At 45.0% G+C, this 11,504-nt stretch overlaps 1 protein-coding gene across 2 annotated transcripts in view; it reads left to right on the top strand.

Moving 5' to 3' along the window:
• The first annotated feature begins 5,801 nt into the window (after window positions 1–5,801).
• LOC115405098 (glypican-5-like) overlaps window positions 5,802–11,504 on the top strand; it is an 88,446-nt gene continuing 82,743 nt past the window's right edge. For both annotated transcript variants that reach the window (XM_030114557.1, XM_030114556.1), the window contains exon 1: window positions 5,802–6,188. In XM_030114557.1, coding sequence (XP_029970417.1) covers window positions 6,017–6,188 — 172 coding nt within the window. In that variant the 5' untranslated portion in view covers window positions 5,802–6,016. The remainder of the gene's footprint in view (window positions 6,189–11,504) is intronic.

The following is an 11,504-nucleotide window of genomic DNA, read 5'->3' as shown; positions in this document are numbered from 1 at the left end:
AGCTGTCTGGATCGCTCAGCAGCAGGGATTCATCCCCACATCCGCGGGAATCCAGCTGAGGTGGACGACACCGCCGCTCTGGGAGTGCATGTTAAGATGTTACAGTGCCATATTACTGTGTGTGTGTGTGTGTGTGTGTGTGTGTGTGTGTGTGTGTGTTAGTTTGATTTTGTTTGCAAGGTGAATTCATACTGTAATGATCTGTTATAACAGATCTGTGATAACAGATCATTACAATACTTTGGGACTTCTATTCCATTCTGTTATATTCACTATATCACCTGTATTGATAACAAAAAAAAGTATTTAGAGCCGTGGATCAAGTGGAGCTCCCAGTCCAACAGAGTGTGAAAATCAAAGGTTAAAAAAATATTTGTCTACATCAGTACAAAGCAATAAACATGTTTTTTTTGGTGAAATTGTAGTATATTTCAGTATTTTACAGCTGCTGAAGCAACCAGAGGTCGTGACTCAACCTGTGCACGGGGGGGTCAAAGAAGTGAGACCAAAGCTCTGGTGCAGGTCCTGCTGTGTCCCCCTCCACGCAGGAGAATGCTACACGGGCTGCCACACTGAACTCATGTGATCTTGAGTACACACACACACACACATACACGCGCACACACACACCCCAGCCCTCCACCTGATGTGTCGGTCTGCAGAAGATAGACAGGGTTACAGGCAGGACTCCTCTGGGGAACGGCCACGGGGCCGACATCTGTTGCCGGTCCATCCTGTCCTCCTACGTGAAGCCGGGACCAGAGGCGCCGCGATGGTGGTGTTTTGTGTCAATGAGCAAACAGTAGGGATGCACCATCTGAGGCGCCTCACAATTCAATTACGATTCAGGAGCTATGATTAGATTATTCAACAACTATCACGATTTTGATTTATCCTCTTTCCCCTCACTCTGTGGCTACTTCACACTTTTAAACAAGGTGCAGCTATTCCTCAGTATACATAAACCAAAGTGATCAAACAAGTGTTCTCCAGCTCTGCTCCTGAGCACCACCTGATGAAGAGGGCTTATTACCGCCGCCAGGAGGTTATGGAATCACGTCCGTTTGTTGGTTGGTTGGTTTGTTAGCAAGATTCCGGAAAAAGTAATGGACGGATTGCAATGAAACTTTGTGGAAAGGTGGGTCTTGGGTTAACTTAGAATCCATTCAATTTTGTTGATGATCTGGATCATCACAAATTTTTTTAAAGGATTATTAATCATTGACCGATAGGGTGTACCGCCCAGCGGAACTTTGGTTTTAGTTTTAGTTTTAGTTCCTTATGTAGTTTAGTTTAGGTAATATAACTACTGGTAAATAAAAAGAAATAAAAAGTGAATCAGCTCACTGTGAATGCGTTCCACCTACTGTTCAGATTCTAGCATTTTCTTTCCTTCTGTCCCCTCACCCCAATGAAACAGCAGAAGGCCTTCACCTCTCAGGCTGGTTCTGCAAAGGTTTCTTCCTTTTAACCACCAGCCGGCACATATCCTGCTGTTCCACCAAGACACAGAGGTGAAAATAAGAGACTGAAGCCCGTAATCTCTCAAACAGGCCATGGACGGCTCCAATCTTGGGGGTTTAAGCCCCTTAAATCCCCAGTTTAGAGGGCCAGAACTGATGGGCTCAAGCCCCCACAGGCTGCGCGGACTCAAACGCAGCGTGAGGACACCTCCAGAAGACGGCTGCAGTCTGCTCATTCCTCTGCAGCGAGCTGAATCAGCTTCATCTGGCCTCACAGTTCAGTTCCTAACCATCAAACGGTTAATGAGGAGGCAGCGTGAGGACATACTGGAGGTTTGTGTTGACAGAGAGCATTCTGGAACATATTGTTCCTCTGTAAACAACAGCTGATGCTGTGTTTGTCCTGTTTAACGTGGATTGTGAGCATGCCAGAGCGCACTGATGATTCACTGCTTGCCACCACGACAGGAGATTATCTCATTACAAATTAGGCTTTGCTTGAAGATAACAGAAATGTTCCCACGGAGAGGGAAAACAGAGACGTCCTGCACTGATATCAAAGCTGATAAAACTAAATATGTTATCATTCAGTTTGCCTGCTGACCTTCTCCATGTCAATAAGAACACATAACATAAATGAGCACTGGGGAATCTCAAACTACTCTGAAAAGTCAGGGGATTGGCGCCATCTGCTGGAGGAAATCATCACTACTAACATGACAGCGAGCACGTCCACATGAGGGCTCTGTAAAGGCAGGAGAGCGCCACCTGCTGCACAAAACCATGACTCCACACAAATAATGTCTGCAGCCAAAGGTCGATTCATCAGAAAAGTTCACAGAACTGGTCCTGAAGGTGCTGAAGTCACTCAGAGCCGACAGAAAATGAGACACAGGACGAGGATCCAGCGATACCACTGGTTCTGAACACTGATGTGGAATAGTTTGAGTTCAACTTGGCCGAGACACTGTGTGACGGTCATGAACCCTGTTGTCTCTAAAAACCTGGCTGACTGACTCCATGGCGGAGAAGGCCGGCGTTCTGAGTGAGCGTGAGCCACTCAGCCAGCTGAATTCAAACCTCCGTGTGAACACTGAAACCTCGACCCCTCATCTTCATCTCTGTCTCACAAAATTCCACAAGAAACACAAATAAAACCAATGATTTTCAACAGGAATATTCCACATGTGGTATCTGGCCTGACAGTAAACTCGCAAAGCTAAAACCCACAAACTGGACAGACTAACTCACTGCGTTCATTTCATTTACAAAACTCCTCCGTATCTACAGCCCCTCCTCAAAATTCACAACACAAATCACAGGAAAGTTGGTTTTCCCAAAAAAAAAAAAAAAAAAAATTCTGTCATCCTTAATCTGAAAGATCCTCAGCAGAACCACCACCATCCAAAGTTTCTCCACCGAAGCCAACAAACGTTTCTGTGAAAGTAAAGATCAGTCACTACATCACAATAAACCCTGAAAAATGAACAGCAGGTAGTGGGAAAACAAGAAAACCTTCTTTAAACTAACTGTAGGATCTCAGAAGTAAAAGTTACACTGATGAGATATCAGTGGGTCGTGTTAACAAATGAACACTTCCCAAGAACTCAGGAGCTCCTGCCTGAGCTCACATTAACTTCTATGGGTTAAGGTTAAGGTCAGGGTTAGGGTTAACCCTCAGATGAGTCGTGAATGACATGGAGGTCAGGAACCTGAGTCAATTCAAATCAAATCAAATCAAATCAGATTTTATTTATATAGCACTTTTCATATTAATAAAAACAACGCAAAGTGCTGAACATTAAAAACAGTCATAAAAACAAAAAGAATAAAAACCGCGCCATCAAACAGTATGCACCACACACACTCACACTCACACTCACACTCACACTCACCCTCACACTCACACTCACCCTCACCCTCACACTCACACTCACACTCACACTCACACTCTACCATTAATTCGCACAGAACAGAGGAGACATGGCATGGCACTGAGCATCTTAGGGAGAGAGATATTTTTTTATTATTTGAATGGAAGTGAAGCTAAAGTTCAGGTTATAATAAGAAACTAACAGAAAGAAGATTTCTACAATCACTTTTCACAATAATGAACAGAGAAGACTCAAACCTTCAGGCTGGCAAAACCACATAAACTTCTTTATTTTCAGTCTCCGGGTGAAACCAGCAGGAATGGGGTCACTGCAGTCACAGAATAACCAAAACCTGAAGCGTTTTCCTGCTGAAGCACAGATGACCATCACTGGTCAGACTGCTGATGCTACATGCACACAAGAACAGTTTTCCAACCTCGACAGCTTGAAACTCATTAGAAATAAGAGTCACAGCTGACGGATCTGCAGAAACAACTTGACTTCCATGAGATTCAGTGATGGTCATTAGATCATTTTGGTCTCCTTCAATATCACTCTGCTGTTCATCAGTATCAGCAGTGTCTCCCTCAGGACTCATGAGACAATGGGGAGTGGACTTCACTTGAACAATCCATGAACATGATATTCCAGAAGAAAACATTTATATTAATCAGCTCGGAGATGATCTAATGGACTGTTTGTCATTATTTACTCAAATACTTCACTGATGGCGAGTTTCCTTCTGCAGAAAAGCAGCAGTGTGTTCAGATGTTGGCCAAACACGAGAAATTAATCATTTGTTGAATTAGAAGACTGGATTAAGTGCAGATTTTATTGACTTATAATTAAGAACAAGTTAAATAAGACTTCAGTTTTTGTAAAATTCAAGTGTATTGAGTGTTTTCGATGCAAAAAGTTAATGGAAGAAATTGATGAACCTGTGAGTGATTGGAGGGTCATGCAAGAATGTAAACCAGATGACCTCTATTTCATGACCCCTTCTGTAATATAACCGATAATAAAACACAAATTAAATTCTTGTTGGTCACTGACCTGAGCTGGTCGATGGAATCACTTTTCTCGATCTTTCGTGGGTAAATAATTAATCCGGAGTCCTCCAGACTGCAAAAATAATCGATTTCCACGGTCTTTCCTGGATAATATTTCAAATAAGTCATTCAAATGACTTTAATGAGTTCGTTTACGTCGGCGACGTGATGACGTCGAACGTGGCGTCAGTTGATTGCTCGTTATCATCAGCCGCTCAGCACGCGGGAGAGTTTTCACTAAGTTTGTGTTGGTTGTGAATCTTTTCGCTGTACAAATCCCGAACACAGATGAGCTGTGAGAGATAATCCGAACGTGACAGGTTGGTTTTAAAGCTTCTTGTGTTTGCATGTTCTCCCTGCGCCATGATTGGTCAGGTTGACACGATCATGGAAGTTTAGGTTGTTTGTGTTTTTTAGTTCTCAGAATTCTCTTCTTGAAAATCCATGTCCAACGTTGCACTTTTAGACAGTTTAACACCATTCTGACACCATTTTTCTTCTTCGAGATTGTATTTTGGGATCATTTATTTTAGACCATTCTCACTAGTTTCAAATCATCTGTTGCTGTGGGAGCTGAGCCTGAGATTTCAGTAGATTGATTTTATAAATAGGTACTGAGAAAAAAACCAAGTCACTGTTATCCAGATTTATGGTATATAATCATAAGGATGAGGTTAAAGTCGGTGTCCTGCAGAAGAGTAATGAGTAACATTCATGGTTTGGCGTGACTCTGTATTTCCTGTGTGTGTGAAGCAGTGTGTGGATGTTTAATCTGGTTAAAAGCTGGATGAATGGAGCAGCTGCTGCACATTTTCACCAGAAGATGGCAGCAATGTAAATCAAAAAAGCATTGCTTTGCTTTCCAGTGCAGTCAAATAAAATGCACCTTAATAAGTGTCATATCATGAATTCTAAATTAAAAGTATAGCTGTATCAATAGAAGCCAATCGATGGTAGATCTGGTCTGGAACTTACTTATTTTTTACGTATGATAGAGAACCATAGTGTAAGTATGGATTATATGTCGTAATCAATAAATTAAAAAAATATAAATGAACTACTTCCAATAAAGATCAATTTACAGTTCAAACAATGATTGAAGGTGATATTTAAAAAAAGTAAAAACGCACGTTCTCATCTTAATGAGTGGATACATAACAGAATATGTTCATCTCAAAAGTAATTTTAAATATTTTAAAGCAAAGATTGAAAATGTGAGCTGGTTCCAGTGCGGTGGGGGCATTATGTAGCAGCAGGGGCAGTATGTGGGGGCAGCGGGGGCACTTAGCTGAGGTAAACAGAAAGGGAGGGCAGTGCGCGCCGCGCCGCGCTGCGCTTTGGAAACAGGCGCGCAGCCGCGCACTCACTCACTGCACCGTGTTGCGCGCCGGACACACACCACTTTCCACTTTCCCTCTGTCCGCGAGAAGAGCCCCACAGCTCCCCGCGAGGCGCCCACCCTCACCCCGACCGATGATGTGAAGAGGAGACGCGTCGGGCCTGTCAGATGGTTGAACTAACCCGCGCTCCTGTCTTCTCGCGCGCCGCCTGTTTCCAGCACTGCCCCACACTCCACGGCCGGGTCACAGGAGGAGGATATCCACGCGGGTACCTGCTGTGAGATGCGGCCATGTCCCGAGGAGTATGCCCACGCGTGAGCTCCTGCGGATGTCTTTGGGTCGCGCTGCTCTTCGCGGCGGCGGCGGTCCGGGTGGACGCGTACAGCTGTCATGAGGTGAGGACGGCGTTCCAGCTGCGGCAGGTCGGACCGCTGAGCCGCGTCCCGGAGACACCTGGCACAGGTGAGGCGACGCCGCATCCTCCACTCTCTGACTTTAAACTGCTGACAGCAAGATTCATGAAACTTTTAATGTTTAATTTGGTCATGTTGGTTCCGTCCGTGAAGTATTTTATATACAGTTCGAACTTTTATAACAAACATGACAACTCCTCAGATACAGATGAGGTAAAGGAGGGAAATAAAGGATTGGGTGTGTTTCATGACACAATGCATTGTGTAGATAGAAGGCAGAAAGGCCCAACCTTCAAGAGCCTGCACAGTTGAACTTTACATCAAAGCAGCATTTTCATGCCGGGTCTGTGTCGTTTTTGAAATGATTGAAGAATGGTGCCAACAACTCATCCAGCAGCTTCTCATTTCCATTGACAGAACCTTGAAAATCTCTCAGAACCACTGATTAATAGAAGTTCACCCACTGCAGGAGAACACAAAGGTTTAATAAAATGTTTTTACCAGTATTAAAAAAAAAAAAGCCCTTCATCAGAGCTTCTGCTGTTTGCTTCATGTTTGTCTATTCAGCACCTTCAGAATGGGTTTGTGATAAAGATCATGTGTCAGACAAGCAGCGCAGCTGGTTGAGCAGATTTACTGTGATGCATTCGGCACAGACATGATTTAATGTTTGAGGAAGAAGAAGACAGATCTGGGTGGTCGGCGTTTCACCTGCTGCAGCTTCCCTCGCTCTCTGGATTCAGTTCAGGTTTACTGACATGCACGTCTGAAGTCCTGTCTCCCTGCACAATGACATTCCTTCTCTGCTGTGGACAGAGCAGTGGAATAGGGTGTGAAAGAAAACCGGTTAAAGGATGAAAAGTAGAGCAGAAATAACTACAGAAAGGTTTTGATGTAAATGGTAAGAAAAGGCAGCCTGGAAGTCAGTTTTGGAGCAGAGTCACGATGAGGAATTTGACTTGATTATTTCGGTCGGTGTGATGATCCAAAGCAGCCTTAATGGTTTTGTGGTTTGTACTTTTCTCCTGTACGCTGCAGAAAAACGGTGCGATGAGACTAAAAATGATGGGTTTCGGTGTTTATCTCTGTGCGTGAAAAGCATAAAGTGATACTCGGCCCTCTGTAACGAATGAAATGTTTCATGTGGGGTATATTCTGCCATGTTATTATTGAACTGGACACATTTCCACCGCAGTGATTTGTTTGTATAACACTTAGAGACGTTTTTTTGATGATTGCGGCTTCATAGCTCCATTTAAACGTCGTGTTTCTGCAGCCTGGGTTTCCAAAACAGCTCGAGTTCATCCACATGTTGGATGCTTCGTGTGCCGTCTGCTCATTTTCTCTCTCCGTTGGTGCACAGTTGAGATTTCCTCCACAGCTCACACTCCGTCTTTAAAACTGCTGTTTCTTGATATCGTAGGAGCTGCTTCGTGCTTTGGAAGCTTGTCGCTGACCAGCTTTAGAACTGTGATCTTTTGATGAGCTGTAATTACAGTTTCTGAAGTCTGAGGTAAAATCTGGGACCCATCAGGAGCCAAACAGTTGAACTTTATTAAAGATTTCTTTACCTTTAATCAAAACTGACCTTTTCTGGTAACTTCCTGTTGCTTTCTAATTAAAAATGATGAATTTCAGACCTTTTACGCTGTTTGAATGCTTTCTTTGATGTTTTTCACCTCAGATTATGAAGATCTTAATGCTTGCATATTTAGATTTTAGCCCAGTGCGTTCAGTGTTTATGTTGCACAAAAAAACAATTGTGGAGCTTTTTCATGAAGTGTTCCGTGAAGAAAATTGTTTCAATGTTTTCTGGCCAGATTAGTGCTTCTTGCGGCCCAGTTTTGGCCCACGGGCCTTACGTTAGGCACCCCTGCTGATTTGATCAGACTCTGTCTGCTCATTTTCAGCTGTGTGTGTGTGTGTGATCGGACACACTTCGCCACAGAGGCCTGCAGCCTCCGGCCTGTAACGTGGGAGAGCAGTGACAGGCCGCTGAGTGGGAAACACACCTGCAGCTGCATCCAAACCACTCGATCTGTTTGTTTAGCAGGGTGTCACTACTAGCAACAGAGAATATCAATTGCCCCCGCGAGCAGGAATCCCGGCCGCTTAAAGACGAGCGGAGGGCTTTAAATTCAGCAGTCGAGTCCGAGTCTTCACCGTCTGTAAAGCTGGGCTGCAGGTTTCTCCAATATGAGACGATCATATTTGATTTTTAGTTTAGATACTTCATCACTTCATTCTTATCGCTCCAGACTGTAATTTGTAGCTTCAGCGCTACATTTACGGACCGTGCCTTGTTGCTGTTTATTTGCACTTCCCCTCCACTGGGTGTTTTCTTTGGTTCGTTCGCAGCCTTTTCTTCAAACCGCCGACCGGCCGAGGTTCGAGTCCAGCGGGGTGTTTGGTGTAGATGTGTGTGTGTGTACACACAATTACGCTACTCTGCTTCGCGTCTTAGATCAAATGCCAACAAAAGCAAGTCTTGAAATTTGAAGTGGCAAGTCCTCGGCCCCGTTTCACAGCCCGGTGTTTGCTTAAGGATACAGTGCTCTGTTTCATGTGCGCTGAAATGGATTCTCACTTAAGTGGCAGGAGTGTGGCAGCCAGGGAGCAGTCGCTTCAAACATCCCGTCTGGAAATAATGACTTTGCTCAGAGATTTCATGAGGTGGTTCTTTGTGGTTGTGTGAAAGTTCAGGAAAGGCGTGATGACAGTGTCGACCTCACGCTGACGTTTCGGCAAGCGAACATCCATCAGTCCCTCCATCCGTCTTCTGGACCACTTTTGCCCAGTTTCTGGTTGGAGTTGATTCTGGCTGACCGTGGGCGACGACGGGTTGCTACACCGTCACAGGACAAGCGGAGAGAGAGATACTGCTACATGCAGGTCAGGCGAGAAGGCAGGGTTTTTCGGGCGGCTCGTTGAGCCACCATGGCCTGAGAGCGGAGCTTCACACAGTTGGAATTTAATGTTTCCCTGGTTTAGTTTCAGTGAAAGTTCAGTGAACTTTAAAATCTTTCGGTTGGAGTTTTCGAGCCTCTTTTTCTGTCTGTTCCGCCATAAATCATGTTTTTCTTCTTCTGTTTCCTCGTGGTTTGTAAAGGGGGAGCAGCGCTGCCCCCAGCACTTCCTGTAGGGTACTGCAGTGTCAGAGGAGCACGAAGCGACGGCAACACGACGCGTTGACGCTCGTCATCGACGTAATCGGTTACATCCAATAATCATTGGAGCATTTTCGTTTTAGGGAAGGTTCCCGTTGTGATGGCAAAATTGTGAAAACAATGTGCGTTTAGACGGAAACGGCAGAAACGCTGAAAATGTTGTTAGCAACCAGTGGGAGCTGTTTGTTTTTGTAATAAAGCCACACACACACGCCTGCACATATAAACATTAATAATGTGAGAACACACCGACTGTAAACTTTAAAGCTACCAAGTCCAGGAGGATCTGGACTTTGAGTCAAGTCTTTCTACTGAGTATGTGCAGAACTATTAATTACTGGTGTGGTGCGCGCTAGCAGCGTTCCGGACCCTTGAGTGTTTTCAAAAAGTTGCGTCTTCAGTGGTTAAGAGCACCGTTTCTAATTGAAGACGTTGTCGTATGAACAGGGCCGATGTTTCCGGGAACATATCTCGGAGCGCTGGCTTCTTGAATGACACCCTGAGATCTGATCAGTGTGTTTTGCAGCTCACTTAAAACACACTTCATGATCTGCTCTACTTCTTTCTTCCAAATCTCAGCACTTGGCTCAGATTTAGCGAGTCATTAGCAGCTATTCCAGAGTGAAAGGGAAAGTGTCTGCTATGGTTAATATAACACGAGCAGGGTCACGCGTTAATGGCGAGGGAATGAGAACACAGTGTGTTATCACATGTCGCCACATCCTTAACCAGTTACAGCGTCAAAGGACTTGGCAGCCTCTCAAAGCTCGCCGTAGTCTTTGATTGGCCCGAGTTATTTTGATTCCCCCTTTTAAACTTGGCCTCTGGCTCACTGAGTAAAACACACACATGCAGGACACACACCTTCCCACACAGCATGCATGGTTTTTCACCACTACTTCAGTTTAATAAAAAGACGTTTGTTTTTTGTTTTGAGAACGGACGTTATTGAGAAAATAGCTTTTGACCTTGTGAAGCGGATTCTTTCTCCACATCTCATCTTATTGGATTTCAGCCTGAGCCTTTCTGCTGTTCTACTTGATCATCTGATGCCTCATCCTTTTAGGCCCTCAGAGCAGCCCAAAACGCAACTTTTTGGAAATGGTCAGGTTCCATCGCCATGGAAACGGGGGGCGAAAGTCAACTTCCTGGAAGCACTCGGGCTGCGCCTAGATGGCAGAAATGCTGCTGTAAATAGCTGTTCTGCACCTGCTCAGTAGGTGGACAATAGGAATGTTTCTCGTCTATATTCTCCTGTACATGTGACTTAATTACAAAAAGGAAGAGGCTGTGTTCCAGAATATGGCCGAATCTTCAGGAACTGATTTTAACGGAGTTATACAGGGATAGCAGAACCATGCTGAACGGATGGTTTGAGATGGTTTATCTTGTCGGTAGATGTGATCATGTGTTCTGTGATCTAGTGCTGCTTCACCGGCCTGCCTCTCTAAGCCTGCCAGGCCGTCACCGGACGCCCTCCGCCCTCCGGTGGCGGCTTCGGCCTCGGTGCCAGCCGCTGACGGCGGTTCCAGTTCGGGGTCTGTGAAAGCTTAAACGTTCCAGTTGAGTTTCAAGGTAGTCCAAAAATGCAGGTATGCGGCAAAGAGCCTTTTGAGACGTGTTTTCATTCAACGCGGCGTGTCCAAAGCACAGAGTAAATATCCTGTACGTTCAGAGGATCTCACCATTTCAAAGGCCAGGCGGCTTCCTGGGGCAGGCGGAGGGTCGCGGCTTCGGCTGCCCGCTTTCTAACAACGTTACTCCTGTTCTCTGGAAATATATCAAAACAGCAGAATTAACGAACCGCAAATCTGCATCTCATCAGAGCATCAGCTCAGCCTTTATCACAACATCTGGAAGAGGTGCGAGTTCAAACCGCTCCATCGGTGCCGGATCGGTGTTTAAAAAAAAAAAAAAGAAACCAGGGTGGTATTTTCTCCGAGTACAGTCGAGGCTCTTTGAGAGCGATCCACCAGAGTTGGCAGGGTAATTATACAGTTTCTCCTCTTAAAAGTTTGGACTGGTGCAGTGAGAAGCACCGGCGCGTCGCAGAAGGGATTGAGACGAACAAATCAAGACCCCCGAGCCACGGCTTTAATACGGCAAATTACTTCCGAGGTATTTGTCACCTGAGGACAATTAAGGGAATTAGGACTGGGAGTTGACGTCCAGTCTGGGCCGCGTTGAGGTTTATCCAG

The sequence above is a fragment of the Salarias fasciatus genome, chromosome 18 (assembly GCF_902148845.1).
Source record: "Salarias fasciatus chromosome 18, fSalaFa1.1, whole genome shotgun sequence".
Taxonomy (NCBI): Eukaryota; Metazoa; Chordata; class Actinopteri; order Blenniiformes; family Blenniidae; genus Salarias; species Salarias fasciatus.
The sequence above is the reverse complement of the archived record's forward strand: the minus strand, read 5'-3'. Positions and strand labels throughout refer to the sequence as shown.